Here is a 20695-nt window from a genome sequence, read left to right on the forward strand (position 1 = left end):
TCTGGTGAAGGTCTTTTCTGACTATAACATCCTTATATACATATATATACACATACTAGTTCATACTTTATATTATACCTAGCATATAATGATTAACATGGAATCTATGATCTTGAAAACCATGCCACACCAGAACTACACCTTTGTTCAGCAACAAGTTCTTCCATTTGGGGACATGGATTTGACATGGTTGGTTGAATTTATGAAGGGCATGGTGAAGCCAGTGGCAGCTACAGTGGTGGTGTTTTTGGCTATGGCCTTGTCTTTCTCACAGAAACTTGGGATGGAAGTAGAAATGGTTGTTGCAATTTTGAGAGCATTTATTCAGCTATCTATTATTGGCTTTGTATTGCAGTTCATTTTCAATCAAGATAACTCTGGATGGATCCTTCTAGCATATCTTTTCATGGTAATTTCTCTTCCTTTATTCTTTCTTAACTCTTTCATTCATTTTCATTTGATTCAATACATAATGGCCTCTTTTCATTCTTTTTCTTAAAGAGGATACCTATGCTTATATTATTTGATTTGATGAACTGAAATATCTATACATTTTTATCAAATTAGACATATATTACATGTTTCATTCCCCTTAAGCAAGTCCTCGAGTTCGAGTCTTGTGAATGAAAAAAATACCCGCTGGGAGAGTTAGCACCACATACCTGTGTATGTTCGCGGCTCGGACAAGATTGCCTCCGGTGCGAGGATACTTGTGGAAAACCAAAAACATTAGACATGAGTAACTTTTAACTTTACAGGATTCAATGTTTTGAACTTTGAACCACTCTTCTCCCTCAAAGCAGAGCTTTTGATATAGCAGAATATGGTGGAAATTGAGTTTCAATATTTAGCTACTTTTTATAGATAACTTGATGAATTTGTATTATTTGGCTTAAAGCTGTTTAAACTAAAAATTGGATTTTTAATCAAAATTTGAGTTAAAGACATTTACACACTCATATTCCTTGGTTGGTTATAGTAAAATGGCTTGTACTTGAGATGAAATGTTTCAATCCCAGAATTTCCATTTTGAGAACCATTTTATATGATTACCAATCCTTTGGTTCAAGAGTACAACTTTGAGGAAGATTTTACTTTACATAATCATCACCTTTGGCCTAGGACAAAACAATCACACACACATGATATGATGTCAAATATTTCATCCTAGGATTATAAAGTGAGTGACTCTATTACAAGTAGTTTTATTTGATGTTTACTATAATGTGTTTTTCCTTTGCAGGTTTCTATTGCTGGTTATACAGCAGGGCAGCGTGCGAAACACGTACCTCGTTCGAAGCTTGTTGCTGGTGCTTCAATTCTAACCGGAACAACGGTGACCTTGTGTGTACTAGTGTTGCTGAATGTGTTCCCTTTCACTCCAAGATACATTATCCCTGTAGCAGGAATGATGGTTGGTAACTCGATGACCGTAACCGGAGTAACCATGAAAAGACTCCGCGACGACATTAAAGTTCAAATGAACTTGGTATGCCATTGCCTATGAAAAAAAATGATATTTTTAATGACCAAGCAAAGTTTTTGAATTTTCCAATGATGAACTTGGTTTAATGTTACAGGTTGAGACAGCATTGGCTCTTGGTGCAACACCAAGACAAGCTACACATGAACAAGTGAAAAGGGCATTGATCATAGCACTTTCTCCTGTTGTGGATAACACCAAAACTGTGGGTTTAATCTCTCTTCCTGGTGCAATGACTGGTCTTATTATGGGAGGAGCTTCTCCCTTAGAAGCAATTCAACTACAAATTGTGGTAATGAATATGATGATTGGTGCATCAACTATTAGTAGCATAATGGCTACATATTTATGTTGGCCAGCATTTTTCACTAAGGCTTATCAGTTGGAAACTAAAGTCTTCTCAATTTGACTTGAATTTTGATATAGCATAAACTTGTGCTAAGATTTAGTTACTCTTTATAGTGATATATAATATCAAATTCTCTGTCTATTCACTTGCAATTCTCTAATCTTCCATATGCGCTATTCTCCATAACTGTATCATCCTTCTATTATATTGTATTTTCAATCATAATGATCTGGTTGCATCAGATTACGTTAAAGCACAGTTTGGTATACGAGACTCCTACCTAATGATCATATTTTGCATCCACAAAACAATATTATGGAGGAAAAGAGAAAGCCATAAATGAATTTATACCAAAAATATTCTCCTCAAACTTTTCATTGGGGACAGAGAATGGAACTCTTAAGCTATGTGGTTGACTTAGCATAAGAGATGAATCCACTGAGGAAACATTCTCATTACAGCATTTAGCAGCACAAGTTGATGAATATGATAGGTACCAAATTGGTATTCTATTGCAGTATCCAATAGCATTAGATATACATGAATAAAGAAATAGATAAGCCCAACCCAAATTGATATAAATATATATAAAGATTGAAGAATATAAAAGTTTTGACTTATCTGCCTATAGCTATGAGATACCCACCATTTTAGTTACTATAGAAAGGATAAAAGTTGTAATTGGAATTATACAAATCTTCAAAAAAAAACTACTGATAAATCTCTATTCTAGAATAATTTTAATATTCTGATTTCATAGAATGTATTGTAAATTTTTAATCAATTTATTACATGATCTCCGTAACCCTTATCTCACCTTATAGTTATGGGAGCCAAATATCAGTGACTGTTTAAGTAGACAATAAAACAAAGAATAAGCATTCGTATTTGTTTAAGAAAACTAAATGGAAGTTTGGGAATGAATCTGGAAGGGCCTTTGAACAGTATATTAGTTTGTTTTGAAGCGAACTGCTTTATAGTCATTGGATGAAATTTTTTGGTAATTGGTTATCGTTTTGTGCACCTTTTAGTAGTCGTTGTGGCATTATACGACTTTAGATAGAATTCATGATGGCCAAAAATGACTTCTAGTAAAGGGAAAAAATCTCATGCATGAAAGTCGTGAAAGACATCCATGACTTCTATATAAAAATAAAATTTATAGAAGTCGTGAAAAGTGTTCACGACTTCTGTGTGAAAAATAAAGTCATGAATGAAAGTCAGGTTGCCATAATACGACTTATGAGTACGTTTAATAAACAAAGTGCCTTGTAGCTCATTTGGTAAACATGAATATTTTAATTGTATGCTGCAAGACATTTTCTTTATTAAACTATCTACTCAGTTACTTGTTGAAAATTAATGGCTGAGATTTCAAGACAATTGATCCAACCACTGATAATTATTTCGCATACATGCGAACCATCCCATAGTTTGCAGGTTAGCTTTAACCATCTAAAAGAGATAATTCACAGGTTAGCTTTGACCATCTGAAAAGTGTAAGATGATAACTAAAGTGAGTATATATATATATATATATAAATTAGTAAGAATCGTCAATTAACTTAAAAGGACATAATATTATATTAAATTAACCAATGAATGGTTCGTTCAAATGATAAATATTTGTTTACTCTTAAGCAAGATGCAAGATTTAGTCTTCATTACAAAGAATCTTCTAAGCAATAGGGCTAGACTCAATATTTTCGACTCTCTTATATTTTTATGTTTGTTAAGAATTAAAGCATAAAAGAAAAATATTTGTATGTAGACATAGTAACACAACCAATAAAATCATATTAATATTATTTCTAAATATACCAACAAAAAATATAAATATATTTATTTCTAAATATGTTGTATTGGTAACAAAACAAACAATTTTTGGATTCCCGCCAATAAAGAAGATAGAATAATGACGTGGCAGGTGGGTGCGTAATGCGCACGTTGCGTATGTTACAGATGAGATTCCAATTATACATTGCTGTTCCTGCTCAACTTTTTTATCCCATTCCCCTCTCTAAACCCCCTTAAACGTCGTCGTTTCAACGTTTAACGTACCATAACCTCTAAACCTAATTTCCCTATTCATTCAACATTTTGGAATTGATCGCTGCGTATACCTAATTTGTCTTGCCATGACGGTTCGCAATTATCATCTTCATTTAATCACCTGCATATTCTTCACCTATCTTCCAGGTAATAAACAAAAAAAATCTTTTTTTTGTTATTTTTTTATTTGTGACATAACATATCTATAAAAAAAATACGATTTTTACGCTTATTTAGCTGAAAGTTGTATTCTTAATGGAAGGGGTATGTTAAATTTGTTCAGTTATGGTGGTTTTGTTTTATTACGAGATTGAAATATGTGATTTTTATGATAAAGTTTGATTTTTTTTATTTGGGTTTGTTCAGGATTGATATTAAGTGCAGATGTGACGTTAAGTTCAATGGAGATATTTACAACCCATGAGTGGTTAAAAGCTACTCCAACTGTGTATTTCAAATGCAAAGATGAGAACAAAACCGTATTGCCTGATGTTAAGAAAAAGCGTACCTTTTATTCTTTCAAGAGTGAAGAGTCTTGGCAGGTTCCTTATATTTACTATCTTTGCTTTTTTTCTTTTTTCATGAACTGTTTATGTCTTTAGAAGAGTATCACTTGAGCTTAAGGGAAAACTTTATCGCATTGCTATAAAACTTGTAATGATATATGAAACTGAATGCATTAGAGATGAGAATGTTGTATTGGATAAGTGGATACATTGACACTGGATATGATTGGATTGTAAATGAATGCATTAGAGAAAAGGCTGAGGTATCGCTTATTATAGAAAAGATGGAGAATCTCGCATTAGGTCGTTCGGGCATGCGCGGAGAAGAATTGTAGAAATGAGGAGGGTAGATCAGTTGTTAGAAGTAGAGGAAGAGACAAAACCATTAATAAGGATTTTGATATAAATGGTTTTCCTATAGACATGATCTATGGTAGAATATTATGACGTCACTTTTCCTTGTAGCGGACCCCACTTTTTGACGAGAAGTTTGGTTGTTGTTGTTGTTTAATTGTTTATGTCATTTTTTTAACCTAGTCACCAAGGTATGTGTATGTCTTGTGGCCAAAGGACAGGCAACTAGCTCATAGGATTATAAGGATATAATTTTCATGCAACCATTTGAATAACATTTGAAGCTTTGTCATTAAATTCATGTTGCTTGGCAAATGTTACTATTTGAAGCCACTAATGAGATTTTGCTCTGTGCTTCCAGCCTTTGACTAATTTTTCAAGTAAAAAATGCAAGCGATGTGGATTATACGAGGAAGATCGTCTTCTTTCAGATGATGTGTTTGACGAATGGGAGTTTTGCCCTTCTGATTTTACTGCTCCTGATGGAAAATATGTACGGGTCAAGGAAAAGGAATTTAATGCTACTTTTCTGTGCCCAGAGTGCTTATCTTTGGCTGGGGGTAAGTCTTTCAACTTTTTTCCTTGAAAATTTCTTTTACAGCTTTTATTCTAGTAGACCTTGCAGCCAAACTGTGTAATGGAATACTGCAATGTGTTATTGACTAAAAGTAGTTGTCAAAAGTAATTAATTTCAATTTTGATGTTTCTTTTCATTCTCTAATTAGAGTGCTTACATTTCAATGGGTTTATGTTAAAAAAGAAATAAGAAAGTACATAGGCTTATGTTTCTTAACATTCATACTTGTATGCTAATTATCTTCAATATTAGTACCTTAGGTCTGAAACTTTTCTTTTTGATGTTGATTTATTATGTTCTTGTGGATCAAGGGAATTACTTGGCATGCCTGAATTAGTTTTGTTCCGCTTGAACTTCTGAACAAACCTCCATGATATTTTCTAAATTATTATTTCATGTCATAAGTTTATTGCATAACATTAAAGACTGCAACCCCCAAAGGGCTTTGCGGATTTTATTTTTCTATGCATGTGTGACTCTATAATCTGTCACCTACTGGCAATTGGTAAATAATATCTGCAATTTTATATGTTTGAAATGATAATTGTGTTTATGTGTAGGTTCTACTTCTACCTCCGGTATTGGTATCGCTACACCAGACGGGAAGGATAATAGAAAAACAGTTCATATAGTGATTGTGGTCGTGTTAAGTGTTTTGGTCTCAGCTATAGTCATTGTGGGAGCAGTGAGAGCATTTAAGTACTGGCAAAAGAAGAAGAGGGAGCAAGATCAGGCTCGGTTTTTAAAGTTATTCGAAGACGGAGACGACATTGAGGATGAGCTAGGCCTTGGCACTATGATGTAGACAAAATTCTACTTGTACAGTAGAGGTTTACCTCACAATTTTGTTTATCAAAACGGATGAGAACAGAATTTCTGGTTTGATATTCAACTTTTACATTTTATCAATGTCAAAAGTAATATGTTATTGTTCATAGTTAGTTACCTGTCTATACCACATGATATATAACTCTATTGCAGTATTGTGTAAAACTATCTGATATGTTGCTCAAAGGATTTTTTAGTGTACCACTAATACAATGGATGCAAAGATTTTATCCATGAGAAGAGCTTATTTTGAATCTTGAGTAATATTTATATGTAGTATGTAAAACTAGAATTTGACATTCTCTTTTATGATGGTAAATAATAAATAAGCAAAAAAAAAAAAGATAGCAATACATTTTGTTCCCTTATAGAAAAAAACACAAGTACTAATATGCTTTTACCCTAGTACCCCAAAACAGTGATCTAATAATTAACAATAATAATGACAAAAGCATTCTAATTTGCCAATTATTCCATTAATGATGGAGACAAACAATGCAGCATTCATCTACCTTCTCTTGTTCTTGCTCCCTAAGAGTAATGCCAAATAAAAGAGAAATCTAAAGAAGAAGCCCCATGCAACCGTGACCCACAAGCAATTCCATTTGTTGAGTTGAGTTATCCCTTGTTGCTGCAATATATCTGCTCCTGTAGTGACACATGTAGAGCTTGTAATATTAATACCCAACACCTTACTCAAACTCTTCAACAACTCCATCTTCAGCTCCAATGGTACTAAACCCAATGGAGTGCCATCAAATATCTGAATCCCTCTCACGAAACATGTTGGTGGGTTAATATTAAACTCGTTTTGTAAAACAGCTTCATAAGGGTACTTCACTAGGGATAAGTAATGGAACCATATCCAATATGGAGGGATCCTGTTCCTACTGATGAAGAACCCGCTGAAGAGAAGAAAGTATGCTAAAATTGCAACTACCACAGTGAAACCCAGCATCACGTGAGACACAACACCTGAGTATAGTCAAAACATCAAACAATACCCAAATATTTACTTCTTATACATTACAATTGTTTTTCATATACTCCTTCCATGTTTACAGTTATTATTACACCATAGAGAACAGTTAAAAATAAAGTGTAACATTTATACATTAACAATGTAAAGATCTATATTCATACAGTGTATTATCCACCATCATGTATTGTATATAAAACTCTTACACTATCCATCTTTTTCTCTTAAAAATAATTGTCACATCTTGCCGAACAAGCAAATAATGTCTCAGACCATAGTTCGGACAACATTTGGGACATCATATCATTTTCCTATCTAGAGACCATAACATTTAGTTTTTTGGCCTCAATAATAAGAAGTAATTATTTTCATTTTATTCCCTATAGGCAGCAAATTGAAAATATATATATATATATATAAAATATAATATAAGGGGATAAATTATCTCATTGCGGCCACTAGAATCATGACATGTATCATATTTAATTATTTTTTATAAAAGTATTTTTAAAACTAAACAAAATAATACACATATCATACTTTTATTGGCTAAAGGAGATAAGTTATATTATTATACCTGAAAGAAAGGTGACAAATGAGCTTCCGGCCCAGAAAGAAGCAAAGATGGTGAGGAAGTAAAAGAAAAAGCCAGAAGGCCCACCAGCAAGGCCCACGGCCCAAAAAGTAGTTGCAGCAAACGCAAAAGAAAGAAACGCCAACGCAGGCAAAGAGATAATAGAATGAGCCAAGACGTAAGAAGAACGACGATAAGCATTGTACGCAGTTTCTCTCATGAAAATGTAACGTTCTTGTAGAAATACTGGTATTGCTTCAGCACATGTGTAAAATGTTGTTGACATTGCAAACGCGAATAACCCTAACCTTTCTTGAACACCTTTTGGGGAATTATCAAGCTTCCAAAATATCGTTGCTAATATTGCTCCTGTCACGAGAACTGCACCCATACGAATTCCGAATAATTCTGGCATTCGTCGCGAATTTGTTAGCGATCTTTTTGCTATTACTAGCATTTCTAACCAGAATGGATTTGCGAACGCTTCAACCGGCGTGGTTTCGTTTGAGGTTAGTGTTGTTGTTGTTGTTGTGGTGGTTGGTGCTCCTGAGACTAATTTACCCCTGGATATGCTTGCACTGATGGCGTCTTTTAGGGATAGATTTGGAATTGGTGACTTTGATGAAGGTGTTTTGGTTTTCAATTGGAATGTTTTGTTGAAATTTACTAAGTTTGTTGTGCCGTTTGGTGATTCTTCCAGTTCGCGGATTAGATCTAATGCGAACTCGGTGCGGTTTTCGTTCTCTGGGATCGGGTGACCGAACTCGGAGAAAAACACAGGGATTATCGCCGGAGAGCCGCTGAAAACGGTTTCGCCGTGAGAGAGGAAAATCAAACGGTCTAATAGACCTAGAATTCTGTAACTAGGTTGATGAATTGACATGACCACAATGCTTCCGCTCTGAGCGATTCGCTGAAGAACCTTCACCACCATGAATGCGCTTGTGGAGTCTAGTCCGGAGGTAGGTTCATCTAGGAAGAGAATTATCGGATCGTGAATTATGTCTATTCCGATTGATACACGTCGGCGTTCTCCGCCGGAAACGCCGCGATGCCCTTCATCTCCGATAACGGTCGTCGCCGCATTCCGGAGACCGAGTTGGTCAATTAGGGCTTGAACTCGCGCCTTTTTCTTCGATTTCGATAAAGAACGAGGTAACCGAAACTCCGCAGAGAACATAAGAGTTTCTTCAACAGTTAGCATAGGGAAAAGAAGATCATCTTGCATAACATAAGCTGATATCACCTTCAACAAACTCGAATCCACAACGTCACCGTTTAACGTAACCGTTCCCTTGAGACTCTCCTTAGAGATACGATCAGCAAGTGCGTCAATAAGAGTAGATTTCCCAGAGCCACTAGCGCCGAGAACCGCCATAATCTCGCCGTCTTTGGCCTCGCCGGAGATACCGTTGAGTAGGGTTTTCGTGGTGCAGTTGTGTTTGGGTTCAACGACATCGTTTTGAAGCGAATGGTTTGGTGAGAAGATTGGGGAGAAGGTGATTTTACGTCGGAGTTTGATAGAATAGGTTAAGTTGGTGAATGATAAGATGAAAGAGTGAGAAGGTGGAAGGTTAAGAACATGGTGAGAATGGAGAATGTTGGTGTCGTTTTGAGCATCTTCAACGCGTTTAAGGAGTTCACCAAGGGTTCTGGATTGAGGTTGGACAAGTTCCATGGATTGGTTAAAGAAGGAGAGTCTGTTTTCATGGGTGACAGCCATGGATGAGAGTTGAGTATGGGGTTTTAGACATATAAGAGAAGTAAGAGTTTGGGGTGCTTTTATAGGGAGTTCAAACACACAACTTATTCTTCGATTTTCAATGCTGTCTCATTCTCGTATAAGTTAAATGATATATTATCACATGAATAAAAACAATATTCAGATTGACCTTACGCATATAATTGGACACCGTTCAAGATATTTGATCTCTCCACTTTATTGCATGAAGCGTGAGTAATAGAAATCTCTCCTGGTCTAATGTTGTCACATAATACAACAAAAATAATAATAGTATTACATGCTTAATTTTCTTAATTAATATAATATATTTTTATTAGTGTGAGACATTGTAAGAAATATAATCATGACCTCTGATAATATATTTTTGTTCGTCCCTCAAACTATTAGAGGATGAATGATATAGTATTATGAGGAAGAAAGGTATATATTGAAGTTTTATATACTCTAACATTCATATTTATACATTCATAATATTTAATTGTAAAATAATGTAGACGGTATAAAATTTTACTGTAGGTGTATAGATATTAAATTCTAGTATTATTAGTCTATATAACTTTATTGATAATGAATAAATAACTTAAAATTAGATGATCAATAACTGGTCGATAGCATTAATATTGAAGAAGTAATGAGCTTTTACAAGTTAGTGAAATTAATATACACTTCTAAATATATAGAATAATTTGTGTCGATTTGCATTTGATTTTGTGACATCACTATGTTTTTATTTTTGGATCACTTTTGCTTTAACACATTGAATTCTTCTCTTAATTGCTACCATTGACATATAATAGTAGCTTGGATGGGACTTGGTAACATGTCAATATCTACAAGAAAAAATTACGGTGCATCCAATATTACTTTTCTTGTTGTTGTTAACAAAATCGCTTATTGGATGCTAGAGTTGTTGCAATATATAGTTTTATTTTTTGGAAAAAGTGTAGTGATCGAAGTCTTCACCAAAAAGTTGATGATATCAAATTCTAAGCACAGGTGAAGGATGAAAACGATAAAATCATTTAAATATTAATTCAGCAAATTATAACCTTATTAGTCAAGTTCTCAAACATAAACTGTGTGCAGTCAATTGCTTAAGACGAATTTATTGTTTGTTAAATGTAAGTTTTGGACTTAGCACGTGAAAAGGGTCACCAAACACATCCTAAAACATATGTGCCTTCTTCACGCATTCTTTTATTCACGGAACCCGTAGAGATTTCTTGAAAAGTGTTTCATTATTTGTTCCGAACTAATCAAAATATTATTTTTTGTTTTTAAGTTTTTATTTTATTAATATGACAATATGTCATTGACCCAAGACACGGAATGAGACACATTGGGGACAGATGATCGATGATCACTGTTCTGAAGAATCAAGATCCTATGTTCCCGAATATTCATGTCCCAATGTCCCAAATCAATCAAATTTCACTACCTAACATGAAAAAATTATGTTTTGTTTTTATGTTTATTTTTATTTTTAAATATATGACAAATTTCAATTGGATTGGGACATAATGGGACACAGAAAATGGGATAGGTGATCCCTATCCTTTTCTGAAACCCTAATGCTTCACTCAATTGCCTTTACAAAGTTGATACGTGGCTGGCCATTATTGGATGAGATTTTTGCAATTATTTTCCAAGATTGAATTAACTAATATATATATATATAGTTTAGGTGTGGGTGTTATAACTAATGTAGAAGCGCTGTATCTACCATCCACTTTTTATATAGTCTTTGAAAATAGTTATATCTGTGTCCTTTTTTGTTATTTTAATTAGGTCCATCAAAAATTCAAAACTTTCTGCAATATTAATCACCTAATATAGCTTCCCTAAACCAATATTTCATGATTACGTACAGGGTACTTGTTAAATTTGACTCATTACATATGAATATTGAACCCATACTCAACAATAATTATCCAAAAGAAGGTACAAATGAAACACATTTCATGTGCTAGTCTAATAGATGAGCTTAAGTAATTAATATGAAGATATCATCATATACCCCAATTATATAGGGTGGATTTTTTTTGGTATTACTAAGAGTATTCTCTTACCTTTTGGGTAAGGAACTTATTCCTTGCGGATTTTGTGGATGCCCGTTTAAACAAGTGTTGCTCTCAGGAATCGAACCCTTGACTTTTTGGTCATCCTGAGGATCTAGCAAAGTCTTATACCACAGACAAACACATTGTCGGTAATAACCCCTGATTTGCTGGCATACAATATTATTGTGGTTTAGATTTGTGCATCTCTTTAAGGGTTAATCTAGCTATGCACAAAATGAACCAAACTAGAAGGAGATTCCATGAGTGGAAATGAATGATGAAGAAACCAATAATAGTCAAAAAGATTAGCATGGAGCACAAGCATGATGAGGGATTGAATTAAGCAAATGTCATCAGTTTCGTTGACAGTTTAATATTGGTAGTTGCATGTCTCAATCTCCCTAGTAAAAATATATGTAATAGATAGGATGTTGATCAACTCTGAAAATTGATTTGGGAAGTCAAAAGGGAATTCTATCTGTTTCTCATAGGACTGAGTTAGCCCAGTAATACTCTAAATGGAGGACCTAACCCAGTAACTTAGGACAATTGAGTAAGATATAGGCCCAGTAGATATCAAAATCCTGAGAAGCTCTGACAACCCTATTGAATGTCATTATGGTGAGGATGTGAGATCTTTAGTTCACCCGACACATATTCTATCCTAAGATATTTACTACTCAAGATACTCTTTCATACTTACTGGTCAGAAAATATAAAATTAAGATATATTAAATTTATGTTTTACTTTTCTAACCAATAAGAAACAACGGTACAAAACTTGAGATCGAACATGTGACTCCTAAAATATTTGGTGAGGAACCTAGATTCCCAAACCCATAACAAAAGAATTCAACAAATGAAATCACCCCTGATTATTTGTCTCTACCATATCTATACTAGTGACTGATTTGGGTGTTGGAGAGTAGAACACCATGAGAATGCAGTTTCTTCATATGAACAGAACAATCGAAAATGACAGTTTCAAAAATGTTAAGTGCAAATCTTGCTCAAGCAGGATCGAAGGAACTCAATTCCTCCCATTTCTGTACTGCCATACTTTAACAAAGAACTCTAATGAATTACTGATTGACTCACATTATTCATTCATCGGATACATAAAAATGATTCATTCATCAAATCCAATATAAAGACTATAATAGTCTGTGGACAAATATTAATGTTCACTGACACCAACTTTGTTCAAAAAACATTTTATGTTGTGGCATAACCACAATGCATCATGGACACAACTAAAATGAAATGATTGAGAAATGTGAAAAGTAAAATCATTGTTTTTCCCTTATTTTTGAAAATCATAAAAAGTTGAAAGAAAAATGGCTAAAAATATTAAAAGAAGCAACATATAGTTCATCAACATATAATAAAATGGGATGTCTTTACAGAGACCTAAAACAATACCTAAGTTAAAAATGCTTAGATTTGGGACTGCCTTTTCAGTCTCAATAATAACTACTTCCAAACCACTGAAGGGTTGGGCAATTCTCTAAAGACTACAGTAAGTTGTTTATTCTGATTTTTGTTTTGATCTTGCAGCTGCTGCTTGAGATCCACTTGTACTTGTACACCTCCCAACAAATTTCAGAATCTCGTCTATTAGAATCACAGGAAGTGCAACAGCCAGAACCAAAAGCCACTCGTTGAAGCTCAGGGGCACGATACCAAATACTTGTGCTAAGAATGGCACATACAAGATCAAAAAGTGCAGACCAAATGACACCGACATTGCCAGAAGAAGCCAAGGGTTGACCCATGGGGGCATTGTTAGAAGGCTTCCATCCTCAGAAAGGGCATTGAGAGAGTTGAACATTTCAATGGCTACCAACACCGAGAGGGAGAGTGTCATAGCTTTGACCTTTCCAGCCTGGAAATAGTCACAGGGTGTATCGAACGAGATAACTTTGGAACCAGCGGTGAAGGGAGAAGCAGTGAAGTTATCCCATGTTGAGCATTGACCCCAGTTGGCAAGTTGGGAGTAAGTGACAAGTGAATGCCCATCCCTGCTAAGATCAATACCCAAGAAAGAAGCATGTGTATACCATATGATGAAGACACCAACTGTAGCTAATCCAACATAGATCCCAATTACCTGTTAAGTGTAACAACAGGGAGAAGATTAACATAAGTAATATAGATATATAATCCACACATGAAACATAAGGCCCAATAAAAGGTGACAGAAAGGAGGATAAAAAAGGAAAATTACCAGGTAACGGAATAGAATCCACAAATTAATAAGAGAGTCATCACTGCGACGGGGAGGCTTCTTCATTATATCCTTATCTGGAGGATTAAAGCCTAAGGCTGTTGCAGGGGGTCCATCAGTGACAAGATTGACCCAGAGAAGCTGGACAGGTATCAACCCTTCAGGAATACCGAGTGCAGCTGTTAGAAATATGGAAGCAACCTCGCCAATGTTGGAAGAGATCATGTACCTACATAATTTAATTTTCAGTCACAATGAAAACATATCGACAAACATGTCATTAAAGAAGGTTCTTAACATGGAAGCATATTTTACAGGTAAATAAAAAAACTAGATAGCTAGTTATCATTATATCCATTTAAATATAGATTAGAATGCGTGCACTATATGATTGTTAAAAAACAAAGCTTCGAAAGAAAAATCTTTAAGAACATAGTTCATTATTAGCATTTAATAAGATATAAAGGGTGGTTAAGTGCATGAGGCTCCCTCTTAGTGGGGTCTGGGGAAGGTACATGTACGTAGCCTTATCCATACAAGTGGAGAGATGGTTTCTAGTTTTTGAACCTATGACCTCTCAGCCACTAGGCAACAACCTTACCGTTGCGCCGATGTTCACCCTTTATTAGAGGTTAAGATATATAACCACAAATTGATTCACCTGATAAAAGCCTTCATATTATTGTAGATAGATCTACCCTCGCCAACAGCTGCAACTATTGAGCTAAAGTTATCGTCTGCCAACACCATATCTGAAGCTTCCTTTGCCACCTACATTGGATAAGCATAAAATAAAAGAGATGAGCTGCCAGATACAAAATTAAAATATTAATTGGTATTCCTTGATCTTAATTCTTAACTCATTTCAATCATCAGTCAGGGAGACTACATCAAACTCAAAATCGGTACATATTCAAGATTACAATTTAATAAGAACGTCCACATTAATCCCTAATATTTACATATTGTTGCACCACAAGGTATGACATATCCATAGTAGAAACAAAATACCTCTGTCCCTGCAATGCCCATTGCAATACCAATGTCAGCAAGCTTTAAGGCAGGTGCATCATTCACACCATCTCCAGTCATGGCCACCACCTCTCCATCATCTTTGAGCAGCCTCACAATTTCTTGCTTGTGCCTAGGTTCAGCCCTCGAAAACAAAAGTCCACCACTCTGTCTCAGATGGGCTTTTTTATCACGAAGTTCCATAAACTCTCTGCCAGTTAAACTTTTCAAACTAGTGTCTTCATTGGGTCCAAATACACCTATTTCATGGCATATAGCTTCTGCAGTGTTCTTATTGTCTCCAGTAATAACCATAACACGAATTCCAGCTGCTCTGCAGTCTTCAATTGCTTGGTATACCTCCTCCCTAGGAGGATCCTGAGCACAATTCAATATTCCATTTGACCAAAGTTATCACACCATACAGACATGATGAACGGAAGAACGCACAAAATGTAAAATGAAAAGCTCAAAACTTACCCTCAACCCAACCAAACCAACAAAAACAAGATCACTTTCAATTGATGAATAGTTGGAAGGATTAAGCAAAAGCTGGTGAGCTGGATGGTCATCATTACCACTGTAGCTTTCGAAGTCAGGGAGCTCATCCTTGTATGCAAATCCCAAACAGCGTAATGCACTTGTTGACATTTCACGAAGAGCTTGCAATATGAGGTTCTTAGCATTATTGTCCAGTTTCACAGCAGAACCATCACACAACTGAATTTTAGAGCTTCTTTCTAACAAGTTTTCTACAGCACCCTGTAGAACATTAAGGGCAAAAATTAGTTTAAAATATTTCCCAATAGTAAAGGAAAAGGAAACCAGAAACAGAAATATCAAAAACATATGCAAGCTCACAATGTATACCTTGAAACATAAAATGTCCTAAGAATATGGTTACAGAGACAAAATGAGAGGGTGAAGGAGAAGTATGAGCTGGACCTAACACCCTGTGCTAAGGATTTTAATTTGAAAAATACCAATCAATCATCCAAAAGCACTTTGTTAAGCCAAAATACATACAAGTCATATTCTTATGACTAGCATCCCAGAGCATGACCAAGTGGATTTTGGGAACTCGGAATGTTATTTTTAGTTAACTATTACTATTTTTAACAATTATATTTTCTGATTTTTATCCAATATATATATATATATATATATATATTCTTTCTTATTTCATGCTCATGAGAGTTCTACTTCTGTTAAAAATATTTAGACAAAACAGACACCAGAAGTGACTTGTTGCCTTGCTTTCAGGGGAGAGGGGAAGATCTTATTCAAATAAAAATAGGTAAAAGTATAGCCTGAGGAGAACGACCTATCTTCAACTTATTTTATAGTAAAGAACATGAGAACAATCCTACATACTTCCACATTAAACAGTATTGAGACTTGGCAATAATTAATCATGTGAATAGAGAATAAGAGCATAATATAGGGGGGAACTGAGAAAGTACCCAAAAGGTAACAGAAAGAGATAATACCTTAACCAGCAGCAACTTTTTCCCCAGACTAGAGTCAACAATAACACCCATTGACTTCCTATCACGGTCAAACTCAAGAGTGGCAATCCGCGGGTCATGTTTATTCCACCATTCACTACAACCTATATTAAAATTTGAAGGTAAAGCAAGTTAATTGTATATTGAATCTACTTCGTTAATGCACCCACACCTAGGGGTCTCAAATGTGTAGTCATTCTGCCAAAATCATAATCCATTACCTTAAAAAGAGAAAAATGTAGTAACCAGACAATAGTGTTTCTCATTCAAAGTAATGCTTTAAAAACTACTTTGTCTTAAAGTACAACAACCTTATTTTCTCAATATAAACAACTAGAAAAAATTTATTTTTGAAAATGGTTTAGGTGAAGTTAAAAGAGTCATTACACACCATGTGTTTGGTATATCACCACATCACAATTAATTTATGACAGAAAGATTCAACTTACGTAGCACACTATGCAAACTTGCTGATGGTACATCCTTGGACCCTCCAGGAAGGCCCATCTTCTCTACCAAAACCTGGAATCTCGAGGGGGAGCACAAAAAATTTGTCAAAACACTTTACTTGCCAATGTTATTGTTTAGTAAGTTCATATGAATGTGATAGAATGAAATAACCAATTGAATAAGCCCATCTGCCGCTCAAAGATGAAAAACAGCATTGGTTTGCTAATGCTAAGCTAACACTCAAGTTAATTAATTAAAAGGTATGTCCATGTCATCCAAAGATAAACCACAAATAATACATGAGAAGGTCAAAAGGTAGAACATATTAAGTTTTTACCTTCAATGCTGCTTCAGTTGGCATTCCATGGGCAACAAACTTATGCTCCGACTGTGTGACTCCAGCATCATTACAAACTGCAGCAATTTTCGCTATCATCTCAAGATTTGCATCCAAGTTACCTGCCGGCCAGTTCTCTATTCTACCATCAGCAGGATTGTAGGTAGTTCCTTCCACCTTGAAGGCTCGCAGTGTATCTACATTAGTTCCAATAGCTACCAATTTCGTCACTGACATCTGGTTTGTAGTCAATGTACCAGTTTTATCCGAGCAAATCACAGTGGTACAACCCAGAGTTTCCACGCTTGGCAGCTTCCGAACCAGCGCATTCTTCTGTGCCATCTTGCGCGTACCAAGTGCCAAGCAAGTTGTGATCACTGCAGGCAAACCTTCCGGAATAGCAGCCACAGCCAAAGCCACAGCGATCTCAAAGTAATAAGTACACTTCTCGAACGAGAACTTAAAGTTCCTCGGCCAGCCATCAACAATTTCCCAGGTCAGGAAGTATTTAACATTGATTAGCCAAACCAATATGCATATCAATCCAATTATCATAGTCAGTGTTTCTCCAAATTCATTCAGCTTCTTCTTCAATGGTGTATCCTCCTCGCTCTGCGAAGCCTCATGTATCTGATTATGCACCTTCCCAATCTCAGTATCCATCCCAATCTGAGTAACCAAGCAAATGCAGTTCCCATTAACAACCGTAGTCCCCGCGAAAACAATACAACCCTTCCCTTGAATATCAGTATCTTCAGGAACAGGCTTGTTAGTTTTATTCACAGCTTCACTCTCTCCGGTTAATGATCCCTGCTCTAACCTCAAAGTAGAACTAATCAACCGCACAACGCGCATATCTGCAGGAACCTTATCACCAACCTTAAGTTCAACAATATCGCCAGGAACCAATTCCTTTGCTGGTAAATCCGAAATTTTCTCGTTATCTCGAATAACAGTAGCGTGCTCCGATTGAATCTCCTTCAACGCTTCAAGCGCCTTCTCTGCATTGCTCTCTTGCCACACACCAACAATGGCGTTGACAATCAAAATCAAGAAAATCACCAACGGCTCCACGAAAGCGGTTATCTCCATCTCACCGCCTTCATCTCCGTCGTACCACGCGAGCACAAACGAGATTATCGCAGCGGCGAGTAAAATCCGAACAAGCGTGTCGTTAAACTGTTCCAGAACCAATTTCCAAATCGATTGGCCATCATGCTTCTCCAATTCATTGAATCCATAGATCCGTCGCCGATTCTCAACTTCTTCACTGCTCAATCCAGATTGCACACTCACGTTAAAGTTTTCTTCACATTCCGCAACATCTTTCGACCAAGCTTTGAAGATTTCACGATCCGAATTCTCAGAATTCGCGTTCTCCATTCAGATCGAGAATAAATAAAGCTGGAGAAATCAATTTGGATTAAATAAAATTGTTTCTCCAAATTTTATGGAATCTAAAATAGTAACATCAAAACCTAACTAAGAGTTCCGTATGAATAATAAGAAGCTTTTCACCAAATCAAACGGTTAGCGAGAAATCGGGAACTCAAAGCAGAGAGAGAGAGAGAGAGAGAGAGAGAGAGAGAGAGAGAGCTTGGAAGTTAAGATATGAATCTATTTCTTTCACTATCACACAATGCGTAATGCTGAATAATTAAGAGATTAAGAAATGGTTAGGTTAAGTGAGTATATATAATTAGAAAGTTCCCGTTAGGTTCGGGTGAGATCATATCATTAAACTTCATTTTTTAAATTTAGTTAACAACTACTAACGGGCGTTGGTTTGGTTAAGTGCTTGATTCCCCTTAAGCAAAAACTTCGGTTCGAGTTTTGTGGATGAAAAAAACGTCGGTCAGGGGAGTTAGCCTCACATACCTATATATGTTATCGGTTCGGACAGGATTACCTCCAGTGCAAGAATACCGGTGGCAAACTAATTTTTTTTTATAATACTCAATTTTATAATCTATATTTATAACAACTAACAAAGCAGTATAGTAACAAGGTTTCTGGTTCGATTCCTTTAAGCAAGGTTCGAGTCTGATGCATGGAAAAATAACCGCTAGAAAAGTTAGTCTCATATACTTATGGATGACCGTCAGTACAAGAATACATGTGAAAAACAAAAAAACATTGCTCTAGTGTATTTTATAAGTTGTGTCACAGCAATACCAAAATTTAATTAACAAAAATGGAAAGTTGACGTGGCGTTTTGTGATTGGTGTTGTGGTATGAGTGTTCTTTGTTTATTGGCTACATGTCGTGTTCACTATGACAGCACGCGTTTACTTGTGTAATGGGTTTCATATGGAACCTACATCAATAACAATTAACAAATAATAAATCATTGTGAGAACCCGTGCAAGATAAAGATTCTTTGCGCGACGTATTTGATAAATTTAATTAATGGGATATTATAATTACTAGAGAATTTTGATTTTTCATTTATGAAACTGTAATCTAAACTTGATATTTGAGTATTTACATCATCTAACAAATTTTACACTACTTAAGATGTTTTTTTGTGGGCTCCTTTGTTGACAAATTAGACACAGCAAATGTTATACATAATATATTCATGACTTTGTGAAAATCTAAGTAGTACACCTTTCAATACATATATTTTTATGTTTAGGGTCCTTCACCTATCAATACACCTTTCAATACATTTGTTTCAAACAATTATAATTTATTTATTTGCGCTTTGTATTCAATCCAAAAAAAATTGAATATTTGCTATTTGAGTATCCTAATTTTATAAAAAGAAGAGAGAAAATAAACTGATTCAATTAACAATGTAATAACTAAGAAAGGATGTAAGAATAATTTGTATCTACTTTATTTTTAAATTATTCAATGATTGAATGCAAAGTTATCAAAATGGATTGGGGTAGAGTCTAAACCGAACTAGGCTCATATCTAATCATGTTAGTACACAAAAAATATGGAATTAGTTCAAGTTGAAAAAAACCTCTAAACTCAACAACAATCTTCAATTCCTATTAAATGCAATTAGACAAATTGTTTTTGTTAGAGTCTCCTTATTAGGTGGTCCAAAATAGTTTCAAAATTTATTTGGATTTGAATTTTATTGTCTAAGTTAACCCACTTATCGATCAAAATGAGACAACCCATTTTACTAGCTTTGATCAAATGAAAAAGAGAGAAGACAAATATGAAATGTGAAATTAATCTATATGTAATAAATAGCAGAGATTTTGGAATGATAAAATTACTTCAAATTTGATTTCTATAGCTCAATAGACGAGTCCATAAATTAAAACTCAAGTACCTAGTTGAGCATGATATTGGAAAGATCTTAGATAGTTAACTCTAGAACTTATGTCCTCATAACTAAACAAAAATGTTTCCAATCTAGAGTTTTTTGGTAATGGTACATAAACAATAAACATAATTAAAGCCTTCAAAACTAAGTCTCAACAACACCTTAACACATAACAAGTTTTTGAATTCTTGGAGAATAATCTCAATAAAGTGAACCTAGTAAAAGATGAATCTCCACCTTTTGTTAGAAAATGGACACATAAATTTCTTTCCCTCAACATGTGGATCAAGGTAACCTCTCATCAAGATTTAGAAATTCTTGGATGGAAAAATAATAGACGAGCAATGATGTTGAATATGTATGATGT

General features: G+C 35.0%; 4 protein-coding genes across 4 annotated transcripts; 2 read left to right on the forward strand and 2 right to left on the reverse strand.

Moving 5' to 3' along the window:
* LOC109348407 (protein ALUMINUM SENSITIVE 3) lies at nt 64-1983 on the forward strand. The gene is made up of 3 exons (XM_019588832.1): nt 64-409; nt 1244-1489; nt 1581-1983. The coding sequence occupies exons 1-3, from the start codon at nt 89-91 to the stop codon at nt 1890-1892; spliced, it is 879 nt and encodes a 292-aa protein (XP_019444377.1). The 5' UTR covers nt 64-88; the 3' UTR covers nt 1893-1983.
* On the forward strand, nt 3804-6383 carry LOC109348408. The gene is made up of 4 exons (XM_019588833.1): nt 3804-4031; nt 4251-4426; nt 5106-5304; nt 5882-6383. The coding sequence occupies exons 1-4, from the start codon at nt 3971-3973 to the stop codon at nt 6124-6126; spliced, it is 681 nt and encodes a 226-aa protein (XP_019444378.1). The 5' UTR covers nt 3804-3970; the 3' UTR covers nt 6127-6383.
* LOC109348409 (ABC transporter G family member 20-like) lies at nt 6510-9481 on the reverse strand. The gene is made up of 2 exons (XM_019588834.1): nt 7706-9481; nt 6510-7124 (listed from the first exon to the last, which is right to left on the reverse strand). Exons 1-2 carry the CDS (start codon nt 9423-9425, stop codon nt 6658-6660), a joined length of 2187 nt encoding a protein of 728 aa, XP_019444379.1. The 5' UTR covers nt 9426-9481; the 3' UTR covers nt 6510-6657.
* LOC109348410 (calcium-transporting ATPase 1, endoplasmic reticulum-type-like) lies at nt 12833-18573 on the reverse strand. The gene is made up of 8 exons (XM_019588835.1): nt 17040-18573; nt 16702-16774; nt 16235-16356; nt 15225-15506; nt 14745-15122; nt 14395-14504; nt 13734-13962; nt 12833-13616 (listed from the first exon to the last, which is right to left on the reverse strand). The coding sequence occupies exons 1-8, from the start codon at nt 18420-18422 to the stop codon at nt 13035-13037; spliced, it is 3159 nt and encodes a 1052-aa protein (XP_019444380.1). The 5' UTR covers nt 18423-18573; the 3' UTR covers nt 12833-13034.

Source organism: Lupinus angustifolius, chromosome LG05 (assembly GCF_001865875.1).
Source record: "Lupinus angustifolius cultivar Tanjil chromosome LG05, LupAngTanjil_v1.0, whole genome shotgun sequence".
Lineage (NCBI taxonomy): Eukaryota > Viridiplantae > Streptophyta > Magnoliopsida > Fabales > Fabaceae > Lupinus > Lupinus angustifolius.

Excerpts from the sequence above, each read along its gene's own strand:
- LOC109348407 (XM_019588832.1), top strand. The coding sequence starts at position 89 with ATGATTAACATGGAATCTATGATCTTGAAAACCATGCCACACCAGAAC. Across the intron at positions 410-1,243 it reads TTCTAGCATATCTTTTCATG|GTTTCTATTGCTGGTTATAC; the intron begins GTAATTTCTCTT and ends TTTCCTTTGCAG. Across the intron at positions 1,490-1,580 it reads TTAAAGTTCAAATGAACTTG|GTTGAGACAGCATTGGCTCT; the intron begins GTATGCCATTGC and ends TTAATGTTACAG.
- LOC109348408 (XM_019588833.1), top strand. The coding sequence starts at position 3,971 with ATGACGGTTCGCAATTATCATCTTCATTTAATCACCTGCATATTCTTC. Across the intron at positions 4,427-5,105 it reads AGAGTGAAGAGTCTTGGCAG|CCTTTGACTAATTTTTCAAG; the intron begins GTTCCTTATATT and ends CTGTGCTTCCAG. Across the intron at positions 5,305-5,881 it reads GTGCTTATCTTTGGCTGGGG|GTTCTACTTCTACCTCCGGT; the intron begins GTAAGTCTTTCA and ends GTTTATGTGTAG.
- LOC109348409 (XM_019588834.1), bottom strand. The coding sequence starts at position 9,425 with ATGGCTGTCACCCATGAAAACAGACTCTCCTTCTTTAACCAATCCATG. Across the intron at positions 7,125-7,705 it reads ATTTGTCACCTTTCTTTCAG|GTGTTGTGTCTCACGTGATG; the intron begins GTATAATAATAT and ends GACTATACTCAG.
- LOC109348410 (XM_019588835.1), bottom strand. The coding sequence starts at position 18,422 with ATGGAGAACGCGAATTCTGAGAATTCGGATCGTGAAATCTTCAAAGCT. Across the intron at positions 16,775-17,039 it reads CAACTGAAGCAGCATTGAAG|GTTTTGGTAGAGAAGATGGG; the intron begins GTAAAAACTTAA and ends TCGAGATTCCAG. Across the intron at positions 16,357-16,701 it reads AAGTTTGCATAGTGTGCTAC|GTTGTAGTGAATGGTGGAAT; the intron begins GTAAGTTGAATC and ends ATTTTAATATAG.